Consider the following 24,175-nt stretch of genomic DNA (forward strand, 5'->3'; position numbering starts at 1 on the left):
TGAATGCGTTGCGGAGTGGAGAGCGGAGAAAGACAAAACGAGCAAGAGAAGGGGTGTGGTCAGAAGAGCGGCACAGCTGGGGTTGGTGGTGAAGAGGGGGGGGAGTAAGAATAAAAGCGGTGACAGTAGCGCTTCGCACTCTGTGCTCGCCGGGTGCTGCCACGCATCAATTGCCTCTCGCGTCCGATGCCTTTTGACGTAAGAAAAGTCTCTTTAAACGGCGCCTTTGAAGTGTACGTGAGGCAAAGCGCAGCTGAGGCAACTGCCTGCCGTACCGCGACCTGCATTGTCATGTTTGGTGAATCGTCTGCCTTTTTTTTCTCTCTACCAGAGAGCCACGTATCAAGGGTTGGTAGTAGTTTCAAACAAGCACCAGCAACGCAGGGAAAGGGAACACACAATACAGAGAAAGAGTCACGCTCACGTGCGTAGAGGCCAATTGACTCAGAGATCTCAAAGCAACGCCTCGCCCACCTGCTTGAAGGAGGAAGCACGGAGAAGGCAGCAGAGTCAAAGGGAGAAACGCGGGATGAGTGCGAGCTGCAGAAAACAAAAGTGGCAACAGACGAAATGGCGTCGCCACTTTTTTTTGATTTTTTCATGACCCCTGGCCCACAAATACACCTAAGCAACGGGCATATACTGCGACACACCACACATACATACCCACTAGAGACATCAGACAGAACTGCATAGCCCGTCAAAGTAGCGAGAGCGTAAGGCATGACCGCAAAGGCCTTACCTCCTCCGCCGCCTACGCAGCAAAAAAAAAACGTGCGACGCTCGATAAAACCAATCGACCTCAGGGACTGCCACTTTCCTCCTCCTGACATCCCGCCTCCTCAGACGCGAATCCCCTATTTCCTCTACGAGGGCAACGACTGAATGAAATCCTTGCTGCTCAGCATCGACGTCGTGATGAGGGAGACATGAGCCTCAATCTTAGCGGTGTGCGGCTCCGTCGATGTTCCCGTGAGGCCGTCGCTGCCGAGCTTACGCGTCACCTGCTTGCCGAAGTTCATTAGCGCCTCCTGGTTGTTGTCTACGTTGCCTTCGTTGATCTGCGCCAGCAGCATCGCCTCAGAAAAAGTGTAACCACCGACGTACACAACGATAATGTCTTTGGCGCGCACAAATGCGGCCTGGTCAATGGGGATAGGACACCCCAGCACATCCCTCACTGGATACTTGTCCACCGACAGTGTACCGTTGTAGACTCGGTTGATTAGCTTTTTGACTAGCGGTACGTGCTGCGTGAGCACGTTCTGTACGTCCTTTCCGAACTGGCCAACCGCCTTCGCGACCGCCTTAAACATGTGCCCTGTGGAAGACCGGAAGATCTCGTGGCACCGCTGGTCCTGCCCAGCATACTCGATGAGGCGGTCAATCAACTGGACCCTCTCCTGTGGGCATTGGCGCTGCAGGAGCTCCTGCTTCAGCTGCATGATGATGTTGCCGGCCGCCTTCTCGTAGTGCAGCTGGTACAGCATCACAATGCGCAGCGCGTCGTCGACATCTGTTTTGGGATCTTGTACCACCTCCAGCACGAGGCGGCTGTGCTCCGTCACATTGTTGTTGGAAATGATGTCCTGCTCGAGTACGGAGAGCCGCGTGAGGTTGCGTCCATTGATCTCAGCGACCAGCTCGCTCGTGATGGCGCAGTGTCGGGTCACCTGTGCCGACTGCTTGCGAGCTTCAGGGAAGCGGTTCATGAAATTTCGAATTTCATCCAAGGAAACGGTGTTGCGGTCGAATTTGTTCATCTCCTTGTACGTCTTTACCATCTCACTCACTGCCACACAAACCTGGCCCCAGTCACTGTAGCGGTGCTTTCCAAAAAAGGCGTCCGTCTGCGGTGTGACGACGTGCACGCGGTCCTCCGGCTTCGCATCTGGGTCGTCGATGGCGACTTCGTTGCCGCGCTGAAAGCCAATCAGCTCGTGAATCATTGCCTCGTACGTCCATGGCATCAACAGCGGAGTAATGGGGTCATCCTTGCGGTCCAATATCACCAGCACGCTCTCGGTGGCCTTGAGGTCTGGAAATGTGGCATGGACGCTCTTCATGCGAGCCGCTACCTCCACCGCGAGCTTCTCGGAAGCCTTGCTGCCCTCGCGGTGCCGAATGATCGGCCGGCGATTCGTCGACAGCAGCATGCTTATGATGCCCTCCGACATGCGCTCAAGCGAGTTGGGGTCCCACTGACTGTACGTGATGGGGTTCATGGCCAAGCTTGGGCCTTTGGACAGCGGCGACGGCTTCAGCTGCATCAGACACACCCACTCCGTTACAGGAATGGAGCTGATGTACAGCTCCCCAACGTGCGACACGAGATTAAGCACATCAGCATTCGCCAAGGACTGCACCAGCGTGGAGTCCAGCATGTAGGTAAAGTAAATATCATAGGAAGCGAAGTTGCCCTCTGCCAGCTCCTGATACACAGATGCCAACGATGCCGCCGAGGGGCGGCACACAATCACGCAGGAAAAGTGCTTCATAGGATAGCGCTCCTGGTTCGCCAGCATGTCAACTAGCACGACATTGTGCTGCAGAAGCTGGTGCTGAGAGTAGGCAACGGAAAGGATTTCACGAGCCGCATCATCGCACAGGAGCACCTTGAGGCCCTCTGTGGAGCCAAACGCCGTGTTTAAGTAGTGCCAAGCCTGCTCCAGGCAGTTGCGACGTCCGCGGTTCCCCTTCGAGGCGGACGATGCGAGCATGGTGCTGCCGTATCGCACTAGGGGTGAAGAAATGAGAAACACCCACGGCGTTCATCCACGGGAAGGGAGTACCGTGCGCCCCACGCGACACGAAGAAAAGAGCCGGGCAAGGGCAACCGCGGAGGTGCCACTTTGTCGACCACGCAACACCCACGCAAAGGGCCACAGCAAACAAGACGAGGGACGCAGCAAAGAAGACCCGAACAAAGGAAAAAGAAACGCGGTGGGGAGAACAAACTGATGGGAAATCCAAGTGACCACAGTGCACCGCGACCGGCACGGTAGCAGGGACTATAAGAGTAGATCAAAGAAAGACAGGGAAGCGATACGGGCAATCGGAGGTTGGAGTTGTGCCAAAGTCTAGACCAAAACGCCGAGCAACAGGGTGATTTCGTGCCGCAAGTTACTCCTCGAAGCGCCTGCCCTTACCTTCCCTACATATTCGGGCAGGTTGCGTGTGCACCACGGGTGAAAGGCACAGGCTAGAGTAATAAATAGGGAGGGGATGAGGTGCTTGCGTGTAGTAGAAACGGTGTGTTCACGGAGAGGAAGACACGCCACAAGGAAGGTTAGGATAGGGGGGTGGGGGTGTGGGCACAATCCGCTGCGACTGCTCTATAACTTTCGATAGAGAGAGGAGGAATGGTCCCTCAATAACTGTGTATCATGGCACGTCGAATACTGGGTACGGCGCATCGAGTACCGAGCGTCTACCCACCACTCAATCCAGGCTGCGATAGCACATATAGATCAGTTGACGTGGATCGTTTGCTTTTATATCGTGTTAAGATGTTCTTGTCACCCAGCTAGGGCGACGTCCACACAAACACACACGCGCACACATATAGGGGATTTAGAACAGAATACGATACTGTACAAGTGCTCTGGGGCACACACACACACAGTGGTCACGAAGGAACTGCGATCGCCCTGCTTTACGTTGACGCCTTCGCCATCCCCTCGACACGGGCAAGCTTGTGCGCCAGCTCGCCATACTCATCACTCGCCGCCGGGGGCGTCGCTGCACGCTTTAGCACGGGCACCGACTTCGCAGCGAACAGCTCCATCGTTTGCGCACACGAGTCTATCAACGCCCTCTCCTCTACACTCAAGCGGAAGAACTCGTAGCAGTCGGCGTAGCTGCGTAGGTCAAGCTGTACCACCTTCATGAGCGGTTTTAGTACCTTCACCACCGGAAATGCGCGTGTGAGGTGGTATTTGAAGTTGTGGAAGAGGGTGCGGTAGCGCACTGAGTAGAAAAAAAGTTCCTTCATTATGGACATGGCGTACTCCTTGGCGTCCTCCGCCAACTGTGCCTCGCCCTCGTCAGCAGCGGAGGACGTCGGAAGCTCGCGGCCTTCCCGGTGAAAGCACCGCGCGTCCTCCAGGGCGGCGCGAGCAATCATCGCTCCGTCGAATCCGTACAGAGCACACTTTGCCTCTCCGTCTTGTCGCGACAGGATGGAACCGTTCAGAACAAAGCAGATACCCTCAAAGGCGGTGTCGGATCTGCAAGTCCGCACCACCTCTGCCGCACGGCTGTACAGTGGAGCCTGCTCAGACCGCTGGTTGGGGGTGCGGGCATGAACGGTGATGGCGTGCAGGACAGGACTCGTCGGCGTGTGGTGCGCCGCCGTCAGCATCCCTCGCAGCATCTCCACAGTGTCCTCCGTAGTCTCCTTAAGACGTGTCTTGAGGCTCACAGCGACACGCCTGCCGCCCCGGGCCTCCACACTTGCGTTGCTGTTCACAGCGTCATGCACGGCCTGCACAATCGCCCCGCCCACCTCCGGCCGCTTCATCAGCGCAGCGCCGAAGCCGTTCTGCACACTAAACTTCTTTGGGCACCCCATGTTGACGTCGATGCCGTCAATGTCATCGCTGCACACAAGTGCCGCAGCCGCACCAAGCTCAGCGTCTGCGACGCCAAGTTGCAGCACAATGCGAGGGGAAGTGATGCACTCTGCCTTGGGCCCGGCGTAGGTGGTGGCGCCACGCATAGGTATGCTCAGTACAACAGAACGCTTGTAGGTGTTTTTGAAAGCGTCGTAGGAAACATATTCGGCCATTGGCGTGTCTACTGTGGGGTAGTGCACCACCTCGCGCCGGCACGTCGCAAGCTTGGCGGCCACCACCTCCTCTGTGAAGACGACATCAGCACCGTGAGCGCCGCACAGGGCGCGAAAGCCAGGGCTGCACACGCGCACCATCGGCGCCAGTATCGCCTTTTGGTAGAACATTGACTCCTCCACCCTCATCACTGCAGCGAGTGCGTGCGAGAGGGACGCGGTGGCGTGGATATCCAATTTGGCATGTAAAACTACCCGTCCCTCCAGTAAACAGCTGCACGTCAGCACGGGCGTACGTATGATACGTGTTTTGCTTGGATAACTAATAAGAGAGGCAGACGCGCCGCACGTCAAATAAGGAGAGCGGCGTAGGCAATGGGGGGGGGGGGGGGCAACAAGGAACGCGCCGTGCAAAAGAAAAACAATACGCCAAAAATGGAAGCGGGAGGAAGAGAGACTTGAATTGACATCACCAGAAGACGATGGGCGTGACAGTCTTTATTGAGCCCCACAGAAGCGAAGAAGCGTATGCTGTTTGGCCCTCAACACCAAGAGGAGCTTGCGAGAGACACAGTAATTTTTACAACCCAGCTGCCAGGGAAGGAAAGACACACACACACACACGCGCGCGCTCTGTTGCCACAACAACCTGTCACAAGAACAATAGCCACGACAGATGTGGGGTGCACTCTGCAATGGAGGAGCTGAGCGCACCACTATGCTTAGCGGCGCACTTCGCGTTGTTGATGTAAAGCATATATATGCTTCTTACGAGTTTGTTTGCCTTCGGTTTGAATGGAAAAGGAAGGAAATACAGAAGAAAAAGAAACACAGCGAGGACGCGGATTAAAGGAAAACAACGTGCGTCCCTTTTTCTTTCCTTTTTTTGAGGTGCTAAATGAGAAAGGAGAGGGTGCGAGTGCTGCGGCTGTGGAGGATTATGGTGAGAATCATGTGGGCAAAAGTCTCGAAATCCCCTCAGGAGGCGTAGGAAGACACACAGCGACAGCCGACAATCACACTCAGACATGCGTAGGGGAAGGGAGAGGGACATAGATAATTGCTAGCGAAGGTATTAAACAAGGAATATATATATATACATATATATATGTGTGTGTGTATGGGTGTGGGTGTGGGTGTCCACACATCAAAGACGCCAACGAAAACAAAGGACTACACGAGAAAAAGCAAAGATGCGGATTTGGTGCCAAAGAAACAAAGTGGCACGGACGGAAAGCGCAAAAAATCACGACCAGAGAAGAGAGGAACGTATGCAGAAACTCGAGTGTATAGAAGGGGAGCTAATTGGGGAAAGCAGACAAAGAAAGAAGTGGCGGAAGAAAATCCTTACAACGCCAGAGCTGCATTATACGCGTCGAACATCCCCTCGCATCCCCCACCCCTCTCCCCTTGGCTCTTTCTCTTTCCGTACCCTTGTTTTTTTTTTCTCATTCTATGTCCCTCCATACACGTTTGGCCACCTGCTACTACTTCAACCAGCAACGGGGATCAGCAATGTGCTCCTCTCGCTTGCCTCCTTCCGTCCTCACATTCATTCCTGCTTCAAAGCCAGGCCAACAACAAACAAAAAAAAAACGACAACAGCAATAGAGAAAAAGCAACATGGTAGCCTGACGTCCATCGCTTTCGTCCGCGGCTCTTCATCACAGTCGTCGCCACCGGTTGTTGTTGCTGCTGCTGCATCCCTAATTGCCTACCAACACCGCGCGCAAAGAAAGTGGAGAGAAAGACGTGAATAGAAAAGAGAGAAAGGAGGTGGCGCACTTGCACATGCACATCGCACGAGCAATACCACAATACGCAACATACACACACACAGAGAGAGAGAGAGAGACATACACCCATACAATAAAATAGACAAGGAGAGCAGGTGTAAAAGTGGAGTGCTTCACTCAGCATTGAGGTAGACGCCAAACTCGTGGAAGTCGCGGTCGAACTCGGCTTCGATCTCGGCGAACGTGTAGGCCGGACCCTCATCTGCGGCCGGCTCATCAGTCCAGTCTGGGTGCATCACCAGCCAAGGGCGGTTGTGTACGTAGAACCACTGCTGGCACATGGGACACTTGGTCTTGCTGTAACCCTTCATCATCATATAGTAGTTAGATTGTGGCACGTGCGGAGCACAGTTACCGAAGCACAGTACAATCTGCTGATCACCTGGGTTGCCAGTCCCCTCCACACGGATGGGGCGCTCCTCACTACCGATCGGGGGCTCGTACAGATGGTTCACTGCCACATACGGCCGGTCGTTCCACTCCTCGCGATCGTGCTCCTCCAGCATGAGGGTGTCATCGGCTTCAAACAGGTGCCACGCGCGCGCTGGCTCCTGCCAGTACAGGCGACCAACACCGGTTACCACATCATCGTACACCGGAAGAGACTGGTCCATAAGCTTGCTCATAATGGGGTTCTTGCGCCAGCTGTCCGGAGGCTGTTGGAGCTCGTTCAGGTTGTGGGGCTGCACCGGGTACGACTTGTCCTGGTACGGCATGGGGCCATGCGAGCTACCACCGCTCAACAGAGCGTGCGATGCCGCGAAGCGGAAGAGCTGCGTCTTGCGAAGCATCAGGAGAGAGAGAGAGAAGGCGGAGGGGGTCGCACTCACAGTTCCTTAGTTTGCTACTGAAGTTTCGCGTTATCTGTAGAATCGAGAAAAACGTGGTATGTGGTATGCGCCAGTGTGTATGGATGTGGGTGTATTGCACACCTGTGTGACACACAGGGGAATTGTAATGGATTTGCCAGAGTAGGGAGAAGCAGCAGAGGGGACGGTAACGCTGTCGACTCTCAAGAGAAAATGTTTTCAGAGGAAAGAAGAGAGACCTTCTCAGTGCCGGACTGGAGGTCACGCACATTCACCGCAAGATGCAGTGAGAAAGAGATGAGCAGCTCCACTCCCCTTCACTCGGCATCCGCTTGTGCAGGATAGTGCAAACATCACAGAGACGAAAAGATGTCTCGAAGATGCTACTTAGGGCATTCATCCTTGTTGGATAGGCTCCATCATTCACAGCAGACGGCAGTGCTGTTGGTGAGAACGTTTTGTTGCTGTGCCGTCCAAAGCATCGCTCCACTATCACCAGAGTAGAGACACGCAGCGGCACCCCACCTTGAGCTAAGAAGTCAGAGTGTGAAGCAGAAGCCGGCAAAAGAAAACATAGTGGAGCTGCATGGGAATGAAAGGGAAGAAGAAGAGAAAGGAACAGAGACAAGCACGGAAAGAAAAGGTGTCAACCATCACTGTTACGTGGACAGAGCTCGAGAACAAGAGAGAGAGAGAGAGAGCAGTAGCCTTTGAAGATCTCGGAGAAGATCAGATAGATTATACGAGGGGGCATTATGCTGAGAAAGAAAGAATCATTGTGCCGACGTTCTCCATCTTGTTATAACTGTCAGTTCTGCTGTGCACCGCTTACACCTTAATCCTCCTTTACACTTTTTCGCGTCAAGTCATGTTGCTTTCACCTTTGCGTGTGTGGGTGTGTGTATGTGTGTATATATATATATATATATATGAAGATGAGATCATGTGTTTTTTTTCCTTCTACTTTACATGACTATAATGTCACTGTGAGCGCATGCACGTGCTTTGTAAAACGGTGCGTGCAAGAGAAAAACGCACAAGAAAGAGAGAGAGAGATGAAACTCACAAAATGATCCTGCACATCGCGCAATTCGTTTCGATGAAAGAGATGCGCTCGAATATGGAGAGGACGGAAAAAAAAAAGAAAAGCAAACCATGAAAAAACGCACCATGATAAGCCAAGAAGCAGCCATGCACACACAAACGCACAGACACATGCACCCCTTTCATCTACACCCGCGCACAAGCGCACACACACAAGCAAGAGAAGCTAACGCCAAAACGCTGCAGGTTGGTGGGCAGCTGGAGGGAAAGGAAATGAAAGACAAACAGCGATGAGCAGAGGGAGGCGGCCTTCCCCTCGTCCACCCCCTTCCATCCAGTTGAGAAGGAAGAACACGACTATCATTAAAGCAGATACATATACACGTCTATAGCAATGACCTCGTCATTAAGACCTGTATGACAACGAGTCAGTGTGGTTCCTCAGATCACTGGCCGTCAGCACGGGCACTCTTCCACCCACACCTCTGATACGCTCAAGAAAACACGAAGAGAGTGGGAGGGAAGCACTCGAGCATATGCGCGATTGTAAAATAAAAATACAACAAGGAATGGGGATAGAACAGGGGGAGACGCATTCAAGAAAATGTTAAAGCGCCAATGTCGCGTTCCTTCCTTGACAAAGCGTCCCTCTCCTGTTATCGCCCACATGCTCTTCTGGCTAATACATTGAATGAACGAGGGACTGAGACAAGGGCAGAGGTATGTGTGTGCACCTCACAATAGGAAAGAGGCGGAGTGAGGCCGGCACACACGCACACTGACAGAAGTGGTTAGGCTCTACCCATGGCCTGCAGCATGCCTAGGCTTGTCGTGTTGTCGTTTGCAACGCGGCCGCCACCACCACCACCTACGCCGCCACGACTATTGAACCGGTCGACGCTGCCGCCAAAGCTGCCTCGTCCAAGAGGCGGAGTTGGACGCCCAGCAGGATGACCCGTTCTCCGCGCAGGGATGCCACCACCCACCTTGGCCTTCACTGCACGCCCGCCAGTTGCGATGTTCTGATTGCGCGCATCATTTTGCTTCGCCATAAGAGGTGGAACTCGTTTAGTAGAAATCGAGCCCCGCACTGACATCCCAGCCCCACCTCCGTAGCCGGAGGATGGCATGTCGAAGGGAGCGCCACGTGCAGACCCCCTCAGTGTGCCGTAAGGTGCAGTGCCCCACATGTTCCGTGCCTCTGCATCGGCTCGTTTGGCGCTGCGGATGGCCGCAATGAACTCCTCATGCTGTTGCCGCCAATTCGTCCGTGGGGCAGGGGCAGGGGTATATCGGCTTGTAGTGTTCGTCATGCCCAGTTTCTTCTTTCGAACCTCCCTGACCGCACTCGGGGCGCCGAAGGCACCACCAGCGTAGGCGTCGTCCCCTTCGCCGCTGACGCGCCGCTGCTTGCTGCTGTCAAAGACCTTGCGCTTTCGGTCGCCTTTGCAGATGCTCTCGTGGTAGGCTACGCGGTCAAAATTGAAGGTACGACCGCACTTGGAGCATGGGTGCAGATTCATGTTCGACGGTTCGACGCTCTCGGGTGGCATACTCTGCATCTGCAGGGATCGGGCAGCTGAGATGCCAGCGCCGCGGGGTTGGCTGGTGATGGCGATGACAGAGGATTCGGTGTTGCTTGCCTTGGCAGCCGCTTTGCCGCGTAGCGGTGGCATGATTGGTCGCGGCCCTTGCGGATTCAGTTGCCACCGCTTGATTGCTTTCTCATAGCACTGTGGAATGTGAATGTTGATTGAGGCAGAACCGAAGCCCCTGCCACACAGTTGGCACGTAATGAACTGTGGACGGGGCATCCTGACGTGCTCCTTGAGCGCTGGGTCGGTTGGATTTTTTCTCTCGTGATTTTCGTTGCCTTTGCACGTCAGCAGGGCACTCTATTCGTAAAAGAGAAGGAGCACGAATGTCGGAGAGACATCGGCGTGAAGAAGTACGGGGAGAAGAGAGGGCAGCAAGAAGAGCGAAGAGAGGAATCAGTGTAAGTGTTCTGCGTGATACGGACAGTGAGCCTCTCATTGGAGTTCACAGGTGGTGCATTTTCTTTGGGTCACAGCTGCACACGTCCCCATTGATCCAATGGCGCTCGGATAGCGACTCGAGCGTATTCGATGTCCGCCCACGCGCGCGAATCGAAAAAAAGAAGTCTGTCTATGTTCCACAGTGCTGTGTGCACTGTGCAGCTCAGCAGCGCATCACAGAGGAGAAAAAAAAAACAGACGCTTCTCCGACTCATACATCTCTCTCTCTATGTCTATATAGACATAGGCATATATGTATGTATGGGTATATATTCGTGTGAGGTCTAGAGTAGTACAGAGGCCGTCACACTTCAACGGCCTTCACAAAAGAAAAAAAGAACAACACTCCTCTCGAGCGCGCCCTTCACCTCATGAGAGACTGCCTCGGGGTGTTTCTTCTCCTTTTCTTTTTACGACTGTCTTCATGCCCATACTCTACTCTCTTGCGTCTGTGCAAGTGTGGGTGTCCTCCTGTCCTCTGCATCTCGTGTCCTCCATAACTACGTCAAAGGGGGTGGGGGGGGGGGAGATGGAGGAAGAAGGAAAAAGGGTAGAGAACGGGAAAGGGAGGTTGGTGGTGCATGTCATGTGCACAGACAGCAGGGGCATCACAATCGCAGAGAGAATGGGGGAGCGGAAAGTAAGACAGAAAAAGTCGACACAAAGGCCGTTATGTACAAGAGTAAACCACACTAACGCCCACGCATCCAAGAAGGTCATCAGTGTCCATGAGCACACAAACACAACGCGCCGCATTTGCAGGTGAACAGGGTAGTTGGTAATGAGCTGACACAGATTAGTAACGTTTAAAGATACAAGGAGGAGAGAGGCAAGAAGACTGAAAGAGATAAACGCGAGTCAGTCACGCAGAGTCCACGAGTAGTACTCCTCTTGTAAAAGCACAAACAACACAAGAGAGGAGAAACATCCCCTTCTCGCACATCCACAGCAGCAGGACAAGAGACATCGCGCAGGAGAGGCTGGGGTTATCAGGTTTTTATTTTCCAGTTCTGACACCGAAACAATCGTGTGCAACACCCCCCACTGCAGGAAAAGGGGAAAGACACGATCCCAGCGTCTATAACAACGCCTTAGTACGTCCTCATTGACCTCGTCGCCTCGCTGCGGTTCGCTCAAAAGAAGCCTGGACCGCCGCGGGGGCGACGGCGGCCATTGCCAGAGCCTCCAAAGGTGCCTGAGAAGCCTCCTGTCTGGAAACCACCGCCACCAAACATCATGTTCATCACGGTGACAATATCCTCCTGGTTCGAACCGCCACCAAAGCCGCTTGGCATACTGGACCCCTCCACGTCATTGTCCATCTGACCTGAGTCATACATGCGCTTCTTCTTCGGGTCAGAGAGCACACCAAAGGCCTCACCAATCTCTTTGAACTGCATCTCGGCGTGCAACTTCTCCTCCTCACTTGCATGCGCCCACTTGTCCGGGTGCCACTGCAAGCACGCTTTCTTGTAGGCCCGCTTGATGGCATCTGGGTTGGCCTCGTGTCGGGATAGGCCAAGAATTTTGTAGTAGTTCTTGCGCTTAGCACGCTTGGCGCGCGCCTTGAGCTGGCGCAGCTCCGCTTCGAACTTGCCATCCTCCTCGGCAGCCTGCTGCATGTCACGCACCGCTTCATCGAAGTTTTCTAGGTGCTCTTGAATGCGACTTCGGCGAGCGTAGATTTTCGCTGAAGTAGCACCGTTGTTGATGGCGTAGTCGCAGTCGAGGAGAGCACCCTTGTAGTCGTTCAAGTCCATCTTCGCAGCCGCCCGGTTACTGCGCAGTGTAGCATTCATGCGGGCGTTGGTGAGGTCGCATTCAACTGCCTGCGTATACTCCATCACGGCCTCCTTGGCGTTCTTGTTCTTGAAAGCGGCATTGCCAGCGTCTTTGTGTGACTCGATAGAACGGATGCGCTTGAGCAAGACACGTGCCTTGGTGTTGTCAGGGTCCATCTGTAGTGTCTCCCGCAAAATATTCTGCGCGCTGGCGAAGCCCTCCTGGCCACGGTAGTAGAGCACCAGTGCACGCAGATAGAGGTAGTAAGGGTCGGAGTTGTGTGTGTACGCAAAAGGGGAGAGAACCTTAGATGCCCCATCCGGCGACGAAGACGCGTGCGCCTCTGCATAGAGAAACGCCAGCGTCGTGGAGCCGGGAAAGTCGCGGTACGGCCCGGCGAGTGCTCGGCCGGCTTCTGCAAAGAAGCCGTTCTCTATCAACTGCCGCCCCCGCAGCACAACCATGCCGGCCTGCTCCGCACTAGTCACCAACTCCCTGAGGTGCTTGACATCCTGTGGCGTGGACTTTAGCGACGTTGACACAGCTATCAACCCCGCCTTCAGCGCCTCCGAGGCGCGGTCAAACAGGCCTAGATTACACAACGCGCTGTGCAGCCGCGAGTACGCCTTGGCAAATGTGTTATCCATCGCCACTGCCTTCTCTGCGTCGTCAGCGGCTTCCTGGTACTGACCCCTCTTCAAGTATGCCGCACTGCGGTTGGAGTAGAGCACCGGTTCATCTGGATAGGCCTCGATGGCGGCACTATAGTACTGAATCGCCTCCGAGAAAGCGTTCGACTTGAATGCCTGATTGCCTTGCTCTTTCAGGGCCTCCCAGTTGCCCTTGCCGCTAGAGCCTGTGGCAGACGTTTCGTCCTGCGTCATGGCGATGCGAAAAGCAAACGCGCACGTAGAAATGGAAAAAGGAAAGAGGGAAAGGAAAAACGTGCCGCAACAACAACAGCAGCCGCAAGACAATACACGCGCAGATGGGGGAGGGAGGATGAAAGAGAAACGCAAGACGATGGAGATGATACGAGCACGGGAGAGAGAAGGGGGGTTACCACAGAAAGGAGAAGCCACAGAGAGGCTAACAACAACAAAAACAAAAGGAAAAGCAAAGAACACAAGTGGAGACGCACGAGAGTATAACACAATGGAAAGTGGGGAAGATCGAACACCAAAAAGAAGAAAGGGGATGGGAGATAGAAAGTAGATGTTATGCAAACGCTTTGCAGCTTTCCGATGGTCGTGGTTGCTCAAGGAGACACGCCCCCAAAAAAGGAGCTAACGAAGCCCTAGTGTATTGCTATGTTCTTCGTTCCGGTGATATGAGAGATGAGAACGCAGTGAGGTAGAGCGCAAGGTAGTCAGAGAGAAGAGGGGTGTAAAAAGAGAAAGGACAATGAAAAGAAGAGAGGCAGAGTAGGGAAAGAAGTGGTAGAAGAGTCTGTCGGGGTTCTTTCTCGCAACCTCTACGCCTGTGCAAGTGAAGTATGCTGATTCACCGTGGCAGGTCACTTGGCGCCACATGCACCGAGAGGGGTGTGCTTGGCGCGCAAGGAAAATGCAAAAGCATCTCTTATACGCACACGATTCATGGTGTAGCTGCCACCACCACGGGTGTATGTTTACATCAGTTCAAGCATGCTGACCCTTGGGTAACCCTTTTGCCTTCGCTTTACTAAAATGCAGCGCTTTCCATACGACTCCACAATGATGGCAATAGGCATTTCGGAAATGCACACACGCACGGAAGAAACAAGAGCGAGAGTGATATACAACCAAGACAAAGAAACTCAGTGAGTAAGGCGGCAATAAAAACAGAAGCAAATTCGAAAGGAAGCGGCAGAGAAAAAGAGCATACGAGACTGAACGAAGGGAGGTCAATAAGAGGGGAATGTACATTGCTGTGGTGATTCACACATACGCACAGGTAAGCTAAGGTAAGAGACACAGACAAAGACTGAGACATGAAGACATACAACGATAGGCAAAGAAATCTAAGGGAAAACAACACAGGAAATCATAGTAACGGCTCCTTTTGTTGTTGCTGTTTTCGCTAATGGAACGAAAAAAAGAACAGCACGAGACAAGAAAAGGGAGCACAATGAGAGAAAAATAAAACGAGAGAAGCGCCAACACACAGGAGACAACAGTAGCAGATGGGCACTTCTCAACTCATGCTTTCCGTCTTCGGCATTCCTGACTTGCTAAGGGAGGTACATCCAAACATCGATACAGACGCAGCGGAGGGAGACAAGAGGCGACGATGAGCGGAGTTATATCCGAGCAATACATCGCACATGGCAAAACAACGCCGTCGTCAAAAATGTGGGTGATCAAAGCAGAAAAAAAGGGGGGAGGGGAAGAGGGAAAGAGCGATCTTTTGAAATGGATTCTAGCGCACTGCTGGTACGTTCCTTTTTTTGGTTGTTTTTTGGGGTGATGGTTGCTTGCGCTTTTCGTTCCGCTCGCCCGCTTCACCAAAACCTCAATATGGAGTCGCCAGAAAGGACGTCGTGGAGGGACACGCGAGGAAAAGAGCAACAAAGGCGTATGGACTGCGCGAGAGTTTCGTCACTGCCTGGGACAAGCGGCCCGTCAATCTGTTCCTCCTCTGTTGAGCTAAGCGGAACGTAAGTGTCTCACCCTCCGATGTTACCTTTCCTCTCTACCCCGCCTGGTTCGTCAGCCTGCATGCTAGCTCGAAGAAAAACGGCGAGAAATATTCACCGCTTTTTTCGGTGCCAACTCCCAAAATTTCGCCTGCACAGACGCGCACACGTCGACAGACTACACAGCAAAGGTTTAAGGAGGAAAAAAGGCTAGCTTGATATCGTTAGCGTCTGTGTGATCCTTGTAGTAAAGTCGCCTTATTTCCTGAGGTATGTGCGGGGAAATGGCCTTACCACACGAACACGCCACCTCTCTAGTGCCGTCAGCACTCCGGACACGCCCCCCCCACACACACACACACACTTGCCCACCACCACACACAGAGAAAAAAAAAGAGAGCGAAGGCACACAAATGCGTCAATCCATCGGTCCCTCGCCAGCAAGCCAACAAAATGAAGCAAAAAAAAAAAGATATCAACCAGTGCAAAGAAAAAAAAATAATAATAATAGCCAACACACAGCGATGCGTAAACAGCAGAGGAAGGAGAAACAAGGAAACATAAAAACAATAAGAAGCTAAATTAGAGGTGTTTAACCGCGGAAAACAATCAGAAAGAGGGTGGGGGGAAGAGGATAAAACATATTAACTTACACCAGAGCGTCGAAAGGGGGGAAGAGAAACAGATAAATGCAAGTGTGGCTTCTGTCTGACTGCTTCGTCCACAACACAAGAAAAAGGGTTGAGATGCAGCGGAAACTCTTGCATCCTTGATGTGCGTATCTCTACGTACGTTTTCTTCTTTAAAGCCTCGATGGCGCCACTGTCCTGATCATCGTCCATACACTGTGACCTCCCCTTTTCAAATCCTCAACCTCAGTCCTCTCCCACTTCACCACCTTTGCAACCCCTTGGAGCAACAACGAAAGCCTCACCGCAGCAATGCCCTGCACTCTCCATGCAGAAGCTCGTAAAAGCGCCACGCCTCTTTCATTTCGGTCTAAGATCCATTATTCGGACGACATGTCCAGCACAGCCGCCCCCTGGAACATGTTCAATAACCGCAGCAAGAAAACGAGGAAAAAGATACTTTTGCTTTGTGGGTGTGTGTGTGTGTACGAAGAAGCGGTTAAACGAACCCATCACACATCAGGGAAGGGGTACCCAACGAGCACACCAACAGCAAAGAGCAGCGGCGCAACAGAGGCGCCCCAGGGAGGACTCTGAAGAGCACCTTCTGTCCGTAAGAGGGAAGGGGAGCTACACGATAGTCGTCAGATAATGAAGACCCATAAGAGAAGCACAAGTAAGTGAGCAAAGGCAGAACTTGGAAGAAAAGGAGGGGACGTAAGTTGTCATTGATCCAAGAGGGTGGCAAGGAGGCAAGAGAGGCGAAGAGAGAACAAGGGAAGAGAGTCAAAACAGAAAAGAATCACCACGCGCTTCGATGTCGTCTGACATGACCCTCCTGGCTCGCCATGCATGCGCCAGCAGGCAGGCGGCGGCGCTAGGTGGTTTTGCTGTGGGATAGTATCACCTTCAACGCGGCAGACGATGGCGGTAACAGCATCTCGCGCAGCATATCGTTTCGTGTCGCCGCAATAACATCTCGACACCAGTCGTTCATTGCGAACGAGATTCCGAACGTAAGGCTACTCACCGTGAAGGAAAAGGGCATCTTGCGGTAAAGGGAGGCAACCTCTTTAGGGCTTTTAAGCAGTGATTGTATGGAGCGAGTGCCCAGTCGCCCGTACACGACACGCTCCACCTGGCGATTACGCTTCATGACACTCAGTGGGTGTGTGATCACAGAGCCGGTCATCCCCGACATCGCGCCGGCAGCCATGTACTGCCCAAAAGTGTGGCAGTCAAATCGCTCCTTCAAGTACTCGTATGAAGCGAATCCGATGCCGGCAAGAAGGCCCACGCCCATCATGGAAAGATAGCAGCCTTTCCACAGTGCGCCAATGCCGTGACGTCGAGCCATGGTGCGCAGCAGCCAGAAGTATGACTGAAAGCTGGGAACGGCGTTCAAGGCGGCACGCGTGCGCAAAAGATCTAGTGGGTACACTATCGCCGTTCCAACCGACGCTGCGGCGGCCCCGGCAGCAAAGTTAGTGTACGGTGTGGCCACATGTGAGTACATGAGCCGCTCGGCCAATAACTGAAACATATCGAAGAAACAGTACGTCAAGGCACCGTATGGTACTACTCGCAACATTGTGACGTGTCCAGACATCCACATATTGGGGCTCTGCCTGATGACTTCGTAGAGCAGCTGTGCTCCCTTCTTTGCCGAGCTTTTCTCAGCCATGCCCACCTGATACAGGATTTTGAGCCGGTCAAAGGGCAAGGAAAAGAACTTGGCCGTTGCGGCAGCCACCCCGCCGCAGAGGAATGCCTCCGGCAGCGTCACAATGTTGTGACGTGACGAGTACACGACCGTCGTCTCATAATAATTACGTGTGCGTCGCTTTATGAGATCGTTCACTGTGAAGCTCGTTGCGGTGGCGATGGGGCCCTTGATCCAGTTCATGGCAAGACCCTTGTAGAGCCCCTGGCGAATCCCTTCCTCGCGATACACCGTTTGTAAGGCGTTAATGACACTAGAGTAGCGGCCTGGGGTGACCTGCATGCGCCGCCGCACAATATCAAGTGGGTAGGTCGCCGACTGGGCAAGCAATCCTGCAAATCCGCCAGCCATCAGTCGCTGATAGGTTGGGATGTCCCTGTCAGATTTAAGGCGTGACACCTTCACAATGTAGTGCTTGAGTGTCTCAAAGCACGCAAAGCTACAGCCGGCGTATGGGACAATGCCTACAAGCGTAGGGAAAAGGCCACTGTAAAGGGAGTTCACACCTTGCTTAGATATGACCTCTTTGAAAGCGGTGCCATAGCTAGGAAAGTGCCGCTTGCCGGAGCTGCTATGTGCTGCAAATCGGGCACGCATTAGGTCCAGTGGGTAAGTGCAGGTAGTCGAAGTGGCCCCTGCCAGTGAGCCGCTAATGAAGCGAAGCGTCACTGCCCGCGCCTCATCAGGCGAGCCGTCTGGATTGGTGCGGCTGAAAATGCAGCGCAGCTTGCTGTGGTAAAAGTCAAACGAGGCATACGTGATGGCCGCGTATGGAACGACACGGAGCATCATCGCGCCATTGCCAATCCACAGGCCAGTAAAGCCAAACTTTCGCACCGTCTCCACGCCGAGGTAGACTGCCTCGCGCAAGTTGAAGCGCCGTGATGATTCCACTTGGAAAATTATCTTGACACGGTCTCCAGGCGCGATGACGGTCTTGCTCACAGCGCCAGCGATGCCGCCCACGGCGAAACTCTCGATGAACCGAATTACCCCCTTGGTAAATGAATGTGGCGCGTTCGTGCCGCTCGTGCCCTCGTACCCGTGCTTCACAACGAGGACACTATATTCGCCAGAGCGGTCAAAATCCAAAAGCTCCTCACCCAAGGAAGAGAAGGTGTGGCGATTCTCGTGGCAGAAGAGCGACCACTGCGGCTCCGTTAGGCCGCCGATGCCGTCTGTGTCGTATCGGAGAACGAGAGCACGCAGCTCCTGGACAGAGAGGTCGCATAAGGGAGCCACCTTCTCTACAATTGTGTGAATTGGTATTATGAGGGTTCCCTCTCGCGAGTCAGATGCAGAGGGGTCATCTGCGCTATGGAACCTCGCGCCGCCAGATGAAGCATTTGGGGCTGACACAAGTGAGCTATCAGCGGCCTTGGACGTAGGCACCAAAAGGGACGACGAGGTTGCCAACGGCATGAACAAGCGCTCCTCGAAATAGGCAGAGGCTACAAATTTACAAAACACGTGGCAGAAGCGGGAAACAGCCAAACTCGTTCTCCTACACCTCTAGAACGTCACGATGTAAGAGTGGAAGAAGCAAACAACTAAATAAATTAGGAAACGGAATTTGGCGAACGGAAGAGCATGAAGACAGAGAGAGGGATCGTTGAGGCGAACAATCCAATAAACAACAGAAAATCAGCACGTAATGCCTGCGCTTGCCAATGTTAATCACTTGAATATGTAATATGAGGGTGAGACTGCACAGTCTAGCCGCACACCACTGTGCGATTCAGAAAACGAAACATGAGATATCCACATATAAGGGGAGAGGGAAGGAAGAGAGGAGGATGTGAAGGCAGCAAAGGTAATCGTCAAGAGGGGGTAAATTTTGGCGCACGCGTAAGTCACAGAAGAGTGTGTCGTCCTCAATAAGTTGCCGACCTGGAAGCAGACGCATCAGATACGCTGTGACGCCTTGATGCAAAATCATCGCAAAATGGCAACTGTTGAAGAAAATAAAAGTGTCTGCAATTTAGCGCTGAGCTTTACGGAAACTGTACATAAAAGCCTACACTATTAATGAAGGATGCCAGAGGTTCCAAGAAAGGTAAAAAAAAAAGAGTACAATTCCACTGTGTAGAAACAGATAGCAAATCAGAGCGTAAGTGCGGAAAAGTGGTCGTCTACCTCAGTGTAAACGCTCAAGGCCATCCATGTAAGTGCTTAGCTCTGATTTCATGGCGTCATATTCAAGTTTGTAGTCCCATGTATCCAGTTCATACAGACGCAGCTTATCTGCTGTGGCAGCAAGGTTACGGCGCGTGGCGGTTAGTTCGTTTCTTGCCAGCCTCAAGTCCTGCTGAGTCTCGCGGTCCAACTCTAGCAGATCAATATTGTCCAGCATGTTCTTCTTCCAGCACGATTGCAGGTTTTCAACGTAAGCTTGAATTTCAAGCAGCGATGGCATCATCAACATACCAGGAGCAAACGGCTTCGTATTACTAACTGGCAGCCTCTCACGGCGAACCAGAATCTCTGGACTATGTGCTTTTATCTTCCGTGTCAACTGCGAAACCGCCCGTTTCGCATACTCAGGGTCCTCGGAAGATTGTTTTCCTGGCTCCCCAAGCGTCAACACACCGCCACGCTCTATAGGTGGCAGTAATACTGAAGAGCACGGTTCAAACGGCGCAATAATGTGCTGCGTTGACGGGTCGTAAAATGACTCAAGGAAGTTGAACTGCGGAATACGAGACATCAGCTCACCACAGAAGAGAGAAGCAAAGTAGAGTGTACACTCGTCACTCTCACTAAACGGGGCAGAAACATGATCCCTTCGTTCTACATGAATTGTTGCGACAGGCTCGCCAGGTCCATTTCCAATGGGAATCTTGTATATTGGAAACACCAGAACTGCACGCTTTCGTCCAACTTCGTCGATGTAGCGGTTCAATGCAATGGAGCTGCCGAGAACCTCAGCATCCGCGCTGCAAAGGCACCCATGATGAACTTGCGGAGGTGGAAAAACTAACGTTCGCGAAACATTTGCGATCGAAAACATGTCATCACCGCGCTTCACAAAAATATGACCGTGGGAAGCACAAAGCAGACGAGTAGCCCCCTCCAATAAGTTGTAAAGCGAGCAGCAAATCGATTGCGAGACCTCGTGGGGTACCTTTGAAATCCCTACTTTCGTGCACGTATCGGAAAGAGAGTGACTCCTGAGTGTCGGCCTCCGAGCCGCCGTGAACTGTGCAAGAGTCCTTGGCAGCTGCAACTTGGAGGGGCCTTGTCTACCCCTGCTTACCATGATATTAAGCCCTTCGACGTTCCGTGGAAGAGGAGACGAAACTAAGTTGGGTTGTTTTTGTGGATTGATGCTAGACAGCTCGCTTGCTGCAGCGCGCAAGCGCTTTGTAAGCGGCAACAGCTCATCCGCGCGCAAGCTTTCATTGGCTTCTAGCAGTCGATCAATTATATTAGCCACCAGGCAAATTTCTGTCATAATGTTCTCCATTCTACTCTATCTCTGTTTCGGCAAGGAGATTGTCGGGAGATGAGTAAATAATCCTGATATTCACTTGTGCAGTAGTCATGTGCGTTATTCTCTCTAAGGGAAAGCAAAAGAATGGAGATTAGATATTGAGGGTTTTGTACGTACAATTTACGTTGTCTACTGGTTGATTGAAATCAATGTTTTTTCTCTCTCTTTTTCTTTTTGTAGTGCTTGGAGCCACTGCAACTCTGTATGATTTCTTGCAATACAGAAAGCGTCTAGGAACATGCATGCTATTGACTCCGTGATGCCCTGCATAAGTGCACATCTAACGTCCTTTTAGCTCGCTAGGAAATGCTGAAAATCTTTCATAGTAGGCAAATACTGCTATATAGATCGGAAACTGCAGTTGTATGCAAATCAAAGCGCCTTGAACACGGCAGAATCCACTTCTAGCGAGCATTTCTAAGGACACAAGACTTCACATATCAATGAGAACAAGAACCGGAACACAGAAACCTCTTTGCTCAAGCTCCTTGCAATGTGAAAAGGAGACTCAAATTGCACTGTCATGAGAAAGTAGTTATGCTCTGTATTTTCTGTCAGCAGAACTGTGAGCTGCTCCTCTATTCCCGTGACGGAAGAAAAGTCAGCAATGCAACGCAAGTAAGAATGTAACAGGGAAAAAATGCACAGTTACAAAACTATAAGGCAACGATATAGAGCGCGTTTGCTGTGCTGAGTTGGTACATGAGAATGTACATGAACGTACATGAAGTGGTCAAGAGGAAGCCAAAAATTCGCATCAAATCTTCAAGACGTCAGGCAAAAATTAGCAATCGAAAGAAAAAGATAGAAACGCAACTAGTGTTCTCAAACAAAGCGGTATCACAGCACGGTAAAAAAAAAAAAAGAAACGAAAGAGGCAAAAGTTCTTCAGAGAAGCAGAGTAGTGCAATTTAGGATTTGAAAAATGGCGGCTTGAACTCAACAACGATAATAGTCATGTTGTCGGTACCGGCCTTGACGGAGTTCGACTGAGCAAGGCAGCGATCAAGAACCTGTTCACAAACAAGACTAATATCCACTGCAACAGGATGTCCATTCTTGTCAACGTCCTTGTTTTGGATCAGTGTTTTCACAAGGTTGCAGCACTCCTCGTTGGACAATACATCCCATATGCCATCGCACCCTATTACGATGAACTCATCATCACTTCGCGACGGTGTCACCGTAATATCAGGACAGGCAGTAACGGCCTGATCCGTCCAACTCTTCCCAGTGCAACATTTAAAGTCCACGTCGCCTAAGGCTCTACTGACAGCCAGCGCCATGTTAACACGCCCATTTTCTACGTGACACCCAGCGGCGATAATTCTCGCCTCCTCCGCAGGGACCGAGGGCTTGTGGTCCACGCTAAGGGGAACAGCCTTGCCACCTCGATATAGCACGGCGCGGCTGTCGCCGGCATTTGCACAAACTATTCGCTGCTTAGCCAAATAAACACAGTTTGCAGTGGTACCACTGGACACAAACTTCTTGCAAATTTGGCTGTCCGCTTCTTTGAAAGAAACCTCGAACGCTTTCGCGATGTCATCCTTGTATATAGCAATGTTCTTGAGTAACTCATCCAGCATGTGTGCTCTACAGTAGCGTGACGCCTCATCTGATTGATGGCCGTCAAAAACACCAAAGAAAGCCTGGTCTTTGTTACCATTCAGATTCAGCTGCGCGACATGAGCATCCTCCATCGATTTTCTCCATCCTTGCATACTGCAGCACCCTACACGCAGGTGGGACGTCTCGAACACGGTCGAGAATTTCTGAGTTTCCGGCTTGGTAAGCATATCACCCATTTTTCGATATCTACAAGGAGAAAGCACTGATTATGTCGAAGTTGTATGCTAGGCAAATATGCAAAAAGTGACACACACATACAGAGACACCTATATTAGTAAGTGTGATTATGCGGATATATAAAGGGGTTAGAACAAAGAGAGCGACAGTGAGATAACAGCATAGTGAATACACATGTAATTATTTAGTTTTGAGAAACGAACATAAAAGGCACATTCGTGGAAACCAGAAGAAAGAGTCCATACTGCAGAGGACAAGCTAATATGAAGTTCATTGCTTTTCAATAACACAGCTCTTTTCTGTTGCTGCTTAGTTGAATCTAGCCACCAGTCGCAGTTCGGCCTGCAAAAGAGAATCCACAGCTTGCAACTCGTCTTGCACAGTGGCAAACTTTCCCGGATAACAACGGCAACAGCAGGACTCATGAAATAAGTGAAAAAAAAAAGCCGACACAGTGCCTCAATGAACCAGTAGAACTTCACTGCCGAGCAAGAAAGCTGCACCACTCATCCGAAAGAGTAAGAGACGCATACGGTCGGGCACTTGGTTGTAAAGCGTTAGTGACAAATACCAATGTACAAGCAGTCTAGGAGACTTAATCAGCGTAATTTTCTGCGCAACTGCTTGCTTTTGTCGTTCTTGGGTGGTCCCTTCTTTGTGCGCACCGGTCGAGGAGGAGGCATGACCGATCGAAGGAAATGCGTGCGCTTTAGCGATTTCGTGAGATCCTGCTGTACCGAATCTTGGCGCCACTGCAGAGAGGGCGCCGCTTTCATCTCCTGCGGCAGCAAAATAATTCTGATGTTCGAGCCGCGAACTGTTACTCGCTCATAAAACCTGTAAGTGGAGTCTTTTGCTTGGTGCCGGACATCAACAAGCTCAATGTTTCCTCGTGAAACGTCGAAATCTGCCAGTTTTCCTTTGTACAGATCACCCTCAACGGTTTCCACTGTCACTCTCAAGTGCAGGGCCTCAAATACCACAGAAGAAGGAATGTCCTCCTTACAATTTGAAGTATCTGTCATTCTGGCGACGTGACCAGGACAATTGCTTGGGTGCTGGGAAAGTACAGATAAATAATGAAGCAGAGAAAATCATATTCAAGACGTAAAGTGTGAAGGAAGTTGTGGCTTGTAGCATCACAAATACTGGTTTCTTGAAGCAATCGCCTTCGCCCAAGAGTTGCAGCACAGAAAGTAGGAGGCAGCTCGCTAAAGCATTGGCCGCCTCACCCTTGAGGATTGTCCTATATGTGCTCTACAACAGAGAGCCATATACGCTTTGCGAGAGCTTGTCTGTATGGGTGTTTTCCTTTCAGGGTACGCATCCCTGTCGCTTTCTCTGCACTACCGTTTACAAAGCACACCTTTGTAACTTTATTCGGGAGCATATCAGACCGCAGAAAACTGGATGCGGAGTTAGAGGTCAACAAAACCGAGGGTTGGGTCAAAGCAAAAGCGCTCTTTCTCTGTGCACCGGAGGGGGGGAAGACGATTGGCACAGTGGTGAGGCAACCGTTGTATAACACCTTCCAATAGAGCAAAATGTACACACTTGCTCCAGCGGAAGAAGCGGACAGTGAGGAGGCGAGATAACAGGCGGTCTCAGAGATAACAGGATGAAAAACCACAGTGAGAGCCTTGGCAAG

At 51.9% G+C, this 24,175-nt stretch overlaps 9 protein-coding genes across 9 annotated transcripts; all 9 read right to left on the reverse strand.

Moving 5' to 3' along the window:
• Positions 1–866: 866 nt before the first annotated feature.
• LPMP_350460 (vacuolar protein sorting-associated protein, putative) lies at positions 867–2,720 on the reverse strand (the record flags this gene model as incomplete). Its single annotated transcript, XM_010704683.1, has 1 exon — positions 867–2,720. The coding sequence occupies one exon, from the start codon at positions 2,718–2,720 to the stop codon at positions 867–869; it is 1,854 nt and encodes a 617-aa protein (XP_010702985.1).
• A 935-nt stretch (positions 2,721–3,655) lies between these two features.
• LPMP_350470 (dihydrouridine synthase domain protein-like protein) lies at positions 3,656–4,978 on the reverse strand (the record flags this gene model as incomplete). Its single annotated transcript, XM_010704684.1, has 1 exon — positions 3,656–4,978. One exon carries the CDS (start codon positions 4,976–4,978, stop codon positions 3,656–3,658), a length of 1,323 nt encoding a protein of 440 aa, XP_010702986.1.
• A 1,720-nt stretch (positions 4,979–6,698) lies between these two features.
• On the reverse strand, positions 6,699–7,376 carry LPMP_350480 (hypothetical protein; the record flags this gene model as incomplete). The annotated part of the gene is made up of 1 exon (XM_010704685.1): positions 6,699–7,376. The coding sequence occupies one exon, from the start codon at positions 7,374–7,376 to the stop codon at positions 6,699–6,701; it is 678 nt and encodes a 225-aa protein (XP_010702987.1).
• Positions 7,377–9,229: 1,853 nt separating this feature from the next.
• Positions 9,230–10,252, reverse strand: LPMP_350490 (hypothetical protein; the record flags this gene model as incomplete). Its single annotated transcript, XM_010704686.1, has 1 exon — positions 9,230–10,252. The coding sequence occupies one exon, from the start codon at positions 10,250–10,252 to the stop codon at positions 9,230–9,232; it is 1,023 nt and encodes a 340-aa protein (XP_010702988.1).
• A 1,355-nt stretch (positions 10,253–11,607) lies between these two features.
• On the reverse strand, positions 11,608–13,140 carry LPMP_350500 (DNAJ domain protein, putative; the record flags this gene model as incomplete). The annotated part of the gene is made up of 1 exon (XM_010704687.1): positions 11,608–13,140. One exon carries the CDS (start codon positions 13,138–13,140, stop codon positions 11,608–11,610), a length of 1,533 nt encoding a protein of 510 aa, XP_010702989.1.
• Positions 13,141–16,379: 3,239 nt separating this feature from the next.
• Positions 16,380–18,647, reverse strand: LPMP_350510 (mitochondrial carrier protein, putative; the record flags this gene model as incomplete). Its single annotated transcript, XM_010704688.1, has 1 exon — positions 16,380–18,647. One exon carries the CDS (start codon positions 18,645–18,647, stop codon positions 16,380–16,382), a length of 2,268 nt encoding a protein of 755 aa, XP_010702990.1.
• Positions 18,648–19,362: 715 nt separating this feature from the next.
• Positions 19,363–20,691, reverse strand: LPMP_350520 (hypothetical protein; the record flags this gene model as incomplete). The annotated part of the gene is made up of 1 exon (XM_010704689.1): positions 19,363–20,691. The coding sequence occupies one exon, from the start codon at positions 20,689–20,691 to the stop codon at positions 19,363–19,365; it is 1,329 nt and encodes a 442-aa protein (XP_010702991.1).
• Positions 20,692–21,629: 938 nt separating this feature from the next.
• Positions 21,630–22,526, reverse strand: LPMP_350530 (protein phosphatase 2C-like protein; the record flags this gene model as incomplete). The annotated part of the gene is made up of 1 exon (XM_010704690.1): positions 21,630–22,526. The coding sequence occupies one exon, from the start codon at positions 22,524–22,526 to the stop codon at positions 21,630–21,632; it is 897 nt and encodes a 298-aa protein (XP_010702992.1).
• Positions 22,527–23,126: 600 nt separating this feature from the next.
• Positions 23,127–23,552, reverse strand: LPMP_350540 (U2 small nuclear ribonucleoprotein, putative; the record flags this gene model as incomplete). Its single annotated transcript, XM_010704691.1, has 1 exon — positions 23,127–23,552. One exon carries the CDS (start codon positions 23,550–23,552, stop codon positions 23,127–23,129), a length of 426 nt encoding a protein of 141 aa, XP_010702993.1.
• Positions 23,553–24,175: the final 623 nt, after the last annotated feature.

The sequence above is a fragment of the Leishmania panamensis genome (genome assembly GCF_000755165.1).
Source record: "Leishmania panamensis strain MHOM/PA/94/PSC-1 chromosome 35 sequence".
NCBI lineage: Eukaryota > Euglenozoa > Kinetoplastea > Trypanosomatida > Trypanosomatidae > Leishmania > Leishmania panamensis.